The sequence below is a fragment of the Typopeltis vanoorti genome, chromosome 10 (assembly GCF_054136105.1).
Source record: "Typopeltis vanoorti isolate ZY-2024b chromosome 10, IOZ_Tvanoo_1.0, whole genome shotgun sequence".
In the NCBI taxonomy this organism is placed as follows: domain Eukaryota; kingdom Metazoa; phylum Arthropoda; class Arachnida; order Uropygi; family Thelyphonidae; genus Typopeltis; species Typopeltis vanoorti.
Genome location: NC_143558.1, coordinates 114,700,582 through 114,713,232, shown reverse-complemented (window position 1 = coordinate 114,713,232; position 12,651 = coordinate 114,700,582). Strand labels below are relative to the sequence as shown.

At 35.6% G+C, this 12,651-nt stretch overlaps 1 protein-coding gene across 1 annotated transcript in view; it reads left to right on the top strand.

Annotated features, from left to right (window-relative positions):
* The window catches only part of LOC150102718 (uncharacterized), an 89,314-nt gene that overhangs the window by 16,005 nt on the left and 60,658 nt on the right, over nt 1–12,651 (top strand). The window contains exon 2 of the mRNA XM_090399406.1: nt 8,766–8,885. Within this exon, the coding sequence (XP_090255532.1) occupies nt 8,766–8,885 (120 nt within the window). The remainder of the gene's footprint in view (nt 1–8,765; nt 8,886–12,651) is intronic.

The window sequence follows — 12,651 nt, the reverse complement described above, 5'->3', positions numbered from 1 at the left end:
CTTTTTATTATCCCGATGTTTTGATCTTCATATCAAGATCATCATCTGGAGCATACATAAATATACAAGACAAGGCCAGAAAATACGGTCCAAAAACTATTTCCACACTACGCTCATTCTACAGCCAAAAAATTAGCGCCAACACTCAAGGAGTTGGTAGGTCATTTCCCCCTCTTATATCAGAAACACACAACACTTCATAAACATTGTCAAAGACATTACATTAGAAAAAGATGATGATCTATTAGTCAGTTTTGATGTCTCTGCCCTCTTTACAAATGTCCCAATCATTGACACAATTCTTCTTTTACAGAACAAGTTTCCTCCAGATATCACAGCGCTCTTTGCACATGTATTACATTCTGGTTATTTTGTATGGCAAAACGTTTTCTACCTACAAAAAGAAGGCGCAGCCATACCCCCCCCAAATTACTAACTTTTATATGGAGCATTTTGAACAACTTGCTTTAGGTTCCTCCCCTTTAAAACCCAAAGTCTGGCTTAGATACATTGACGATGTTTTCGCGATCTGGTCTCATGGCTGCCAGACACTAGACACATTCCTTAGCCACCTAAACAAGCAACACAAACGCATACAGTTCACAATTGAGGTTAAAAAACACTTCAGTTAGTAATTGGGGGGGGGAGGGGTTATGGCTGTGCCTTCTTTTTGTAGGTAGAAAACGTTTATGTGTTTATGTAGGAGTTTATGTGTATACACTTGTCACGCATCTTCCCTTGGGCAATCTTTCCTTCGCTGTTTACTGGAAACCATCACATACTGGCCAATGTATACACATAAACTCCTACCACTACCCACCACAAAAACTAGGTGTCATCAGTACCCTAAAAAACAGGGCTCTGAAGATCTGCTCCAATGAACAGGCACTGAAAAACGAATTTAAAGTGATCAGCAAAAAAATGGATACAGCCAAAACACTGTTAACAAAATTCTCTACAAGACCTGAATAAAAAACAAAGACAGTAAAACTATAACCATTCCCTACATTAAAAAAACAGAGTACTACAAGAATACAACCTCAAAGCCACCTTTAAACCTCCTGCAAAATTTAAAAGCTTACTCAACTCATCCAAAGACCCACTCCCTCCGCTGGCCCACCCTGGAGTATATCGTATTTGCTGCACCTACAACATACCATATATAGGAGAAACAGGACGTACAATTCCGATCAGACAAAAAGAACATAAACGACACATCAAATATAATAATTACGGTGAACCTAGCCTTTCTGATCATGCCCTGAACACCTTACATAAAATTGACTGGAAAAGCACTAGTTGTCTACATCACACCAAAACATGGTATGAACACAAATTTAAGGAAGCTTGTGAGATCGTTATCAACCACCCCAATCTAAACAGTAATGATGGTCTAAAAATCTCATATATATAGAAGGCATATATTCGTCCCACGAATCCTTCCTCTCTAAGAACAACTATAAACAGGACTGTAGAAAATCCAGGATCTTAAATCTAAAATAACAACTTTAATAATAAAAAATAGGACATAACTGTTAAAGAAAAAATCTATAAGAAAGAAAGTTTATTCATGTTGTAATTTATAAATAATTTATTTTTATTTATTTTTTTATTTTTATTTATTTATTTATTTTTTAAATCAAAAATAACAATTGTAATAATAGAACATCACTGTTATTGGAAGGAAAACCATCTGTAAGCAAGAATGTTTAGTCATGTAATCATAAATCTAGCTTAATGGGTTTTTTCTTCCACTAGAGGTCATGCCAGTGAGTAGCATGTGATCAAATCATTGTTTCTCTAGTTTACGGTTTGAAATGTAACACAGCTTGTCTTGTATATTTATGTATGCTCCAGATGATCTTGATATGAAGATCGAAATGTCGGGATAATAAAAAGAGTTATTTTAACACAGTTGCAGAATCCATAATTTCAAAAATGAAGGGGAAAGTTTTGTTTTCTAAAAATAGAATAAATATATCTTTACTTTTTTTCAAAAAACTTGAATAGTTAGATGAAGATGCTCAACTCTGTGGGTGATTCAGTTGCATTTTTGCAAAATGAAAGTTTTTATCAGTATATAAATCCTTCATGTACTTTAGAATTTTTCTGGAAATAAATGAAAATATGGAGGCATCATTAGAATCTGCTGAATTGTAAATAAGTCATGGACAGATGAGCAGTTACCTATTGTCAAGTCTGACTCCAAGGAAAAGCACAATCTTTTACTTAGAATTCAGTTAAATTCAGTAAAACCTGCAGTTATGAAACCTTCAGATCATTGCTCACTAAATAATAGAATAGAAAATAATCTTGTTCTAAAACAGCCGAAATATTGGTCATTGAATATTGGCATTTTATAATCCTAACATCCCTATAAAGTTGGAATTGAATCCTAACCTCTGCAAAATTCAGTCATACACACAAAATCCTGAAGAAACTATCTTTGTTTTATTACAAACTTTTTTGGTCGTTATACAGGCATGAACAATATGCATTCTTGGAAATGTTTGTGAGTTGAATGTTCATGAGTTTAATTTTTTTTTTTTTTTTCACTTTTTTGAAATTTCTGCTTTTGTGGTATATAGCAGACTTACTCTCTATTAATGCCTACAAGTGTTAGTTTTTTTCTGTCTGATCCTGAATCTATATTACACAATTCCATTTTTTGACGACTTTTTTAAGAAATACTGCAGGCTAAATAGAACTTGCATTATGAGTATAATCAAATTTTTTTGTTTAAAAATTTCTGCCGCAGGTGAATCATAAACAAGTGATTCACCATTTTCAGAACACTTAATTTTGTTTTTCTTTCTGTTGAAATCAACTTTTTTGCCACTTTCACAATCACTACTCCATTTGTTTTCCATATTTAAATGCAGAAGTTAAGCGTTGAAAAATAGAATAAAACATGCACAACATTTACGTATGGCATATGTTCAGCATTTGAAGAGTATTGAATATGTGTTGACACAGAAGGGGAAAGAATTACCAGACTGAACATTTTCTGTTGTGCTTCATAAAACATCAATCCTATCCCAATGGTTTTAAAAGGCCTTTTAAGGCCCACAACCTTCCAAGCATGCTTGGATTTCGTAACCGAAATACGAGGATAGAATGGTCACTCCTATGCCTCAAGGTATTCTTGGCTGTATCCCTGTGTGTGTTCAAGGGGCCGGTTTGCCTGCTTGCGGGATGAAAAACACCAGATAAACTGGCGGAAAAAACCCTACTGCCCGCACCCAAGACCGGCTAACTTGGCTATGGCTGAGGAAGATCCTTCAGCTCCTCATGTCTCCGACGGGAATCGAACCTTGGACACTCCTTCCCCAGGCATATGGTTGCGAAGCGCAAAGCCACTAGGCTAACCGCGCGGACTAATAAAACATCAATGAATATGTAAAATGTTCATAAGTGTGAGGGGAGGATTCTCTGTTCATTAAATGAAATGGGCATCACAATATCACAATTTTTTTAGTCCATACAGTGTTTGTAAATACAAATTGTTTGTTTCTCAAAATTTTGAAAGCAGCAATTTGACTGTATAATTTTAAGTGTGTTAATGTGAAAGGGATACTAAAGCACAAAATAGCCTCTACCATAAAATGCAGACCTCACTTTCTCATCATCCACACTGTTCTAAAAGAGATGAGGTACTGGTGACCAAATATTGGCATTATAACCCTAACATTCCTAACTGAGGAAATACTGGCCAAGGGCTATAGGTAACAATCCTACCATTGGGCATAGCTGGCAACAGGCTAGTAGCCTGTCCTTTGGAAATTAAAATTACTCTCACGTCTCAGCCAAAGAAAAGCCAGATTTTGGTTGCATTTTCCATGACTCAGGAAAAGGTAAACAAAATTTGAAAAAAAAAAAAAAAAGGAACATATGATGAAAATGCAGTGAAACATAAGAAATATTACACTTTTTAAGCCAACATAACTATATGCAAATCTACAATGAGTCAAAAAAAATGGAGCAAGCAAAATATGATTATTATTACATGACACCTCCAGTGAGTCCAAGGACTCATTGCAGGAGGGACTCTACTCTACTTTGCTGAATGCATCCCACCCTCTCCACCACTACTTCATTGTCTACTACGATAATACTACCATCAACGCCATCTGCCACTCATACCAACAACATTATTTTTTGTCTGTAAATTGCATGTGTTCTGAAGGCCAATTTGTCTGTACATGGGATGAAAAACCTGAGTTTCTGGGAGGAAAAAACCCTGCTACTTCCGTATGAGATCAGCTAACTCACATTCATTTTAAAAGTCCATATAAGGATCCTCCTTGTCACGATGAGAATTGAACCCAGGTCTTTTCCAATTGAAGGATGCAATGCTTCGCTGTTCTTTCAATTTGTCTACAGTGGCACACAATAATTATGATATATAAAACTATGGAGAAAAATAGTGTGGATAAGCGAGAGATGGAAGAGATGTGTTGATCTGCTTTTGAAAACCTGAAGGTTGTAGTCATTAGGAAAAGACTATTTCAAAAAGCAGAGACGTAGGAAATGAAAGCAGAAGATGATAAGTTGGTTCAGTGAGTTTGGAGTTGGACTGCAAATGGCTGTTGACTCTGGCAGCTGCTTATAAAGCAGCTTCATATGTGTGTACAGGAAAGTGGAGATATTAGAGGCCAGTTCAGAAGAGCAGTGCCATGAAATTCCCTGTATAAAAGACATAATGCAGCAACTGAAAGTCTGTAGGAAAGTAACTGGAGAGAACTAGTAAAAGGGAGGGATCAATTTGAGCAAAACTGCTCCTGCTCATTTCTGTATACAATTAAACATTCTGAGGGAAATTTTAACTGCACTATCCCAAACAGTATTCTAAGGTTGGGCAGATTTTACCTTTGTAAAGTGTCAGAAATTGTGCAGGAGAGAAGGACTGTTTGGTACAGAAAATAATACCAAGTTGTTTGAAAGCTGAAGAAGCTATGAACTTGCTGTATTCATGTCAGGATAGATTAAATGTGAGCCCTGGTTGGTGAGAGGAATTGTCAAAAGTGAGGGAGAGAGTGGAATGGTCACTCTAAAAATGAGACAGGACTTCATTTTGGTGGCATCAAAATTCACCCAGTTATCCTCATTCCACTTGAGAATGGTTTAAGAAGAACGTGAAGCATGAGGAGGTTACCTGAGCACTACAAGGTTTTGAAAATGAAACAGAGCAGTGGAGAGTATTATCATCAGCAAGATATGTATTAGACTGGATGTCAGGGAGAGATCATTAATGTGTGAGAAAGAGAATAGGTGACAGTAGTGAGCCTTGGGGAACACCAGCATTAATTGAGAAATTGGATGAAAGTAAATCACTTTCACTAAATCATGCTTCACGTTCTTCTTAAACCATTCTCAAGTGGAATGAGGATAACTGGGTGAATTTTGATGCCACCAAAATGAAGTCCTGTCTCATTTCTAGAGTGACCATTCCACTCTCTCCCTCACTTTTGACAATTCCTCTCACCAACCAGGGCTCACATTTAATCTGTCCTGACATGAATACAGCAAGTTCATAGCTTCTTCACAACCTGCAGTGAATGGCCAGAGAGGAAGCTGGCAATCCACTTGCAAAGGTAGGGATAAAACGGTAGCTTGGTAAGGAGGCTACAATGCCAGACTCAATCAAATGCTTGGAAACATCAAGAGCGATCCATTTGAGTTTCTCTGAACTTTTTCATGGCTTACATCCAAAGGTGGGGATACATTTAGAATTTCATCAAAGTATTCTTTCCTTCTTCTAACAATCTTATCCTCTTCATTTAGCAGCAAACTGTCTCTATCTCTTATAGCATTTACTTGCTTCTTTATTTCAGAGCATATTTCCCTTATCACCTCATATAGTCTTCTGATATGTTGCAGCCTTTTGTGCTTCTTGTTCTGCCAAACTGTCCACATAATTCCTTTTATGCTCTCTTGCAAATCATTTGACTGTTTAATTTGTCTTTCTGTCTATAATTGCTGAAGTGAATTTCTTTAGCTCTCCAGAATTTAGCACTTTCAAACATCATTTTAACTTTATGCTGTTATTCTATGAGTTTCCAGGTCTTGTCTGATAACCAAACATGTTCTTTTTCCCTTTCTTAGCACCCAAAGAGTTCTCTTGCAAACCTTATTATATATCATTTAAAAAATTTTCCATTGCATTTCATTTGTGTTTTCTGGGCTTTATACTTTCTCTCCTTCTAGCTTATCTTCCAAAATATGAAATTGATTTTTTATCATAATAGAAAAGTTTTATTAATTTCATTCATTTTTAATTTAGACATGTTCATATTTTACCCTTCCATTCTGATTTCTATTTTTTTTTTTTTATCCCATGCAGTTTTAATTTAATTTTAGCTGTTACTAAGTAGTGATAATTACTACATCAGCTCCTTGCCTTACTTTAATATCTAAAAGTGTATCCCTACCAACATGATCACTTTGAGTTTTCATTTTACCATCCGGTGATGATCATCTTCTTCTTCTTTCTTTTTAGGTTTATAGGCCAAGTGGCCTGTTCCGGACTCAATTCCATCTTTTTAAGGGTCTTCCTCTGCATCGAGTACCTTTTGGGTGGTAATTTAGAATTTGTTTAGGCATTCTGCTTCTATTCATTCTCAGTATGTGTTCTTTCCATTTTTCTCTATAGCAAATAACTGTTTCATTTAGGGAGGTTGTAATTCCAAGTTTTTTTTCTGATTTTGCTGCTTTTCACTTTGTCCGTTATTGTGACTCCTTCAGTTCTCCACAGAAATTTCATTTTGGATCATTCAATTCTTCTTTCATTTGCTTTTTTTTATTGTCCATATCTCACTGCCATAAAGTAAGGTTGGTTTAGCTACCGTATTGTAGATTCTTATTCGTGTGTGTTTTTGTACATAATTGGATTTAAAAATTTTATTTATAATGCCTGTTACTTTTAAAAAGTTTGATATCTTTGGTTCTGTATCAGCTTCATTTGCATATGACATTGTGCAACCTAAATATTTGAATGTATTTACTTGCTCTATTATTTTGTTGTTTATTACTATTTTGCTTCTTATTGGATTAGCACTGTTGAAGGCCATGACTTTTGTTTTGTCTATTGATATTTCCATACCATATGTTTTTATCAGATTATTTAGACTGCATAATGATTTTTGTAGTTCATCTTCATTGTTTCCAAGGATTATTTGGTCATCAGCAAAAAGAAGAGTAGCTAATCTGGTGTTATGGTTTATCTTGAATTCTCCTTCATTACTTATCTTCCATTCTTTTATGATTTTATCTATGTATATATTAAATAAAACTGGTGATAGAGGACAACCCTAACATACTCCTCGATTTATTGTTTTCCAGCTTGATGTTGAATTATTGTACTTCACACAGATATTTTATTATCTTGATATATATTATATAAGGATCTAAAGAGTTGGTTTGGTATTTCATATTCTTCTAGGATTTCCCATAGTTTTTCTCTGATAATTTTATCAAATGCTTTGGTGTAATCTCTAAAAGCTCTGTGTTTCTATGTTCATTTCTCTGTGTTTTTCAATTAATAATTTTAATGTAAACGCAGAGTCTATGCAAGACCTGCCTTTTCTGAATCCATTTTGTTCTTCTATTAATTTTGAGTCTACTATATGTTTAAGTTTATATGCTAAGATTTTTGCATATACTTTATAACAGGTACTAAGTAAGCTGATTCCACGATAATTGTTACAATCAGATTTGTGGCCTTTTTTGTAGATGGGAATAACTATTGCTTTGGTCCAATTCTTGTGGACATTTTCCTTCTTTCCAGATCATATTATAAAAGTCAAGTAACCTGAGTGAGAATTCAAGTCCTGCATATTTGATAAGTTCCAAGTTTATATTGTCTTCTCCTGGAGCCTTTCCTGTTTTGCTTTCGGTTAATTCTTCTAGAGTGATGTTTTCCAAGTTATCCGAGATGTTTACAAAGGGTAGTTTTCTGTTTTGAATGTTTTCATCATACCATAGACCCAAGTTTATATATGTCTTTATGCTTAAATAAGCATCCTCCTGTCAGAAAGTTATTTATTTCACAAAATGTCACCAGTAGATCACCATTCTCATTCTTGCTTTGTTAACCTACTGCTCTCTCATTTTCGTTATTTCTTTTGTCAACTTTAGCATTTGTTTCACCCATAAAAATAACCATGTTATGTTTCCTTACTTGTTTTATACATTTTTGTAACTTATCATGAAAATACTCTTCAAGATCCTTCTCATTTGTTGGTATATACTTATATTATGGTTAATTTAATACATCTTGAATATAATCTACCTGTTATTATCCACCCACTTATTGTCTTCTAATTTATCAAGCTTTTACTTGTCTCTTCACTAAATATAAGTGCCATACCTCTTTCGTGACTTTCATCTGATCCAGAATACAATATTTGTTATTCATCTACACTTCTCAATATCTTTCAAAGTCTCTCCATCTCAACTCACTATTCCTAAAATATCTATTCCATACTTTCCCCATTTCCTTTATAACTTCCTATGTCTTTCCAGTGTGAAACACAGTTCTAACATTCCATATTGGAATTAACATTTTCTGTTTAGGTGAAAGTGGCGACCCCCCCCCCCCAAAAAAAAAAAAAAAAACTCATGCATACACCAAGGCATAGTTAACTGTGTGAGCTATTTATTCAACCGAGTGTCTGAAAACAGACACTCAGTTTATAATAAATAATCCAGATCTCTTTGCAGAATCTCCATTGTGTTAATTCATACTGCTGTTTTTCTTTCTTCAGGAATCAGATGGAAGTATAAGTGAAATGAATGTATCAAGTAATAATTCAGGTTCTTCAGAGGCAGAAGATTCAGTAGAAATAGAAATTCCTGAAGATACTAGAAGTCGTAAAAAGCAAAAGGTTTTTTAATATTCATCATCATTTTATTTAATTGCTTGTGCATGTGTCTTCAGCTGTCTTGATTAGTATTGTTTTGGAGTTTATATATTTATTTAAAAGTATGTTTAAATTGAATTTGATGCAGTGAGAGTGAACTGTATATATGTATTTTTTTAATTAATAAATTATTTAAGTTATTTCCATTTCATTCTGATAGTGCACCTTGCCTTGCACTTTCAAAGCAGCTCTGCTCTGCGAAATGTTTTGACTTAATGCTAATAATTAAATTTGTCACATTAACAAATATTTACTTTCTGTTTAAAGGAACGGGCAAGCAGGTTTTTCCTCCCGGAAACTCGGGTTTTTCGTCCTGTAAACTCAAGAAAATCGACCGTAGAACCCACATTATTTCAGACATTAAATATATTGTGTTAAGGTTAGGGACCACGAGATGGCGGCACATTTGAGCCGTCTCTCTTCACTGCGTACCGCTTAATTAGTGATAGCCTTGGGCCATCTGTCTCTGATTGGGTACCAGTGGAGATTGAACTGCCCACTCAGTCTCCAAAAGTTAGATAGGGCTAAATGGCCTCGCCTACTCCCGTATACGGGAATAAAAAGGCGTTAGCTGATTTTTTTTTTTTTTTTTTTTGTTTAAAGGAATCGATATAATTGTTGCACAATTATTTTGATTACCATAAATTCTCTGCAATGCTTATGTAGTTTTCTTGCAAAGAATAAAAAAGCTAAATAAGTTCAATATTAAAAGTCTCTAAGGAAACTTTGTATTTTCATTTTCAGTTAAATCTGTATATTGTTCTTAATTAAATCAAAAGCTAAGAATATAATTTTTTACTAATTTGTGAGCACAAAAGAAAAATTAACATAAAAACTATTAAATACATTGCAAGTGGTTCATCAAAAAAAAAAAAAAAACATATACACCCAATCTACCAGTAATTGTCCTGACACTTGAGCAATGTACAATTGATATTAGTAGGCGAACCCTAATATCAGAAATGTCCCCCTTTTACCTGAATCACTTCTGCACCCTTGGAGGGAGGCTTTCCACTGATGTGCAGCAGACATCAGGTTGCATTTGTCTCCATTCCTCCATCAAAGCAGCACTGAGTTCAGCAACAGATTGAGGATGTGCTGCTCTGAATCTCAATTCCCACAGGTGTTTGATAGGATTGAGGTCAGGATTATGCACAGGTCAGGGCAGTTGTTTAACACCATCTCATCATACCATTCCATAAGAGCTGCAGCTTTGTGGCTGGGGCATTGCCATCTTGATAGTAACATGGGTCTATTCCATTAAAAACTCCACAATGTAGGCAGCACTGAGCTGCTGGCATGGAACCATAGACAGAGACCAGTGCTCCCACTCCTGTCCCTGTCAGTCATTTTCAGTGGTTGCCCTGGGTGTTTTCCTGCAGCGGTGATGCCAGGACATCTCCATTTGTTGATCACATCACCAACTGTTGATTTGATGCTCCAGTTGAGTGGCAATGGCATGTATGGACATGCCACCAATGTGACAGTCCACAATGACACATCTCTCAAAATCACTGAGTTCATGTCATGTTGCCATACCACCTATATTCAACTGCTACAATGAAATAATGCTTCTTTATGTTATTAACTAACTGGAATGTACCATGACTTCAGATAACAGGGGTGTCCAGACAATTATTAGTAGATTGTGTGTGTGTGTGTGTAGAGAGAGAGAGAGTCTGTATATAACACATACAGAGGTTTTGGTATTGATGATGCCTAATGGTTGGCATGATGTGGTTAGAATCCTTGATAGGAAGAACCTTTATTATGACTTTTTAACTGAAGGTGAGTTATCCAGTCTCACATGAACAATAGGATCCCCCCCCCCCCAGGCACTTATGTTTTTCATGTTACAGATACCAAGCAGTTTTATAAGCTAGGTTTTAATCCTTTTTTCCCAAGTAAGCAAACAGATGCGTAAGTCAAGTTTTCACTTGAACATAGTTAAAGTCTGAGGCAACTCGTGGTAAAGTTGGAGTAAACTCACGATCACTTTCTTAGTGTTTTCCCCCTAATGTATGATGTTATGCATTAAAGGCAAGGGCCACTACCCAGACCGGTTTCAACCTTTATTGAGGTCTCGTCAATGGTCTGAGTAGTGGCCCTTGCCTTTAATGCATAGCATCATACATCTTCGCAAGGAGATGTGCTTTGCATTAGAGGAAAATACTAAGGAAAGTGATTGGAGCTTACTCCACCTTTACCACGAGTTGCCTCAGACTTGAACTATGTTCAGGTGCAAACTTGTCTGTTTGCTTGGGAAAAGGGATTAAAACCTTGCTTATAATATTGCTTGCTATCTTTAACATAGTATATATCCAAGGTAAAAAACTTTCTGCTACATATGTTTTTCATCTAGAAAAACAGGCAACCTGTCAAAGAACTCATATACACAGCAGGCACTGTAGACAGTATTAACCACCCTCGTAAGCTTTAAACAGGTTTCTTAGAAATTAAGTTATTTGTAGTATTTAGGCTTATGTGCTGGTTTAAACTCATTGTAACGTTTAATAGAATGAATACAGCACGGAGGAACAATAGAGTCTATATTCCATCTCTCTGTCACAGAGACATCATCCAAGGATACAATCTCAAAGTTATATAAGCACATACAAAAAACTCAATACAATAAGTGTTTTAAAAATTAGACTAAAAGCCTGAAGTCTAATCAGGGGCACCCACTATCTAAACTGTTTGCTAGGAGGCCTAATGATTAAGGCTTCCCAAGGCTTGGGAAGTTTGACACATCCATAATTATTAAGATTAGGCTGGTTTAAAAACTCTGCTTCTGATTCTAAGAAAAGTCTTTCAGGTTTATATTTATTGCAGTGAAAATTTCAAAAAACATGCCATTGATATCACTCAAGCCTTCTATCTGGTTAATATATATTGATGATGTTTTCTGTTTGGCTGCATGGCTCAGACACATTAGACTCCTTCCTCCTCCTCCTCCACTTCAACAGCCAGTGTCTCAGAATCCAGTTCACCACAGAAAAACTCTAGATGCTTTAATCACTCATCTTCACAGTAGTATCATTTCTTTCTCAGTTTACAGAAAACAACCCACCCACACAGGTAGATGCATGAATAAACTTTCCCATCCCCCTCTCTCAACAGTATGGTGTTATCAAAACCTTTGCCAAAGAGTCTCCAAACTGTGTTCCATCTAGGCTTCCCTTTCAGCTGAACTTTTATTTACACACAACAGTTCTATTTTTCAAATGCTTGCCTTAAAAATCATTGTTAAATATTTATAAATAAAAGTGTTTTCAAATAACATGTATGGAAGTATGGATTCTGCTACTTTCAATCCATAGGACATAAGTCATTGAAAAGTTTGAAGAAATTCATATAGTTGCTCTTGACCTTTCCATGGTATTTGATCAGGTCTAGCACAGAGGTTTTCCTCAGCAAACTGCTATCCTATCCTTTGCAATTGAGTTGCCAGTTTCCTTTGGCTGCTTGCTACATGTCTTGGTAGCTGGTTTTCTGTCTTCCCTGCCATTTCAACAGAGAAGACAAGAAATGTGCAAAAATGATCTATTCTCACTGTCTTCGAATTCTGTTCAGAACTTTGCAGATGATGGTCTGCTCTATTTCCCATCATCATTTGATAAACCTTATAGAGTCTGATTATTAGAAGCACAAGATTTTCCATAACAAGTGACTAAACTGATCTTTCTGTTCCTCAATGAGGAAAGGATAACTTTATGTACTGCAGTGTTAC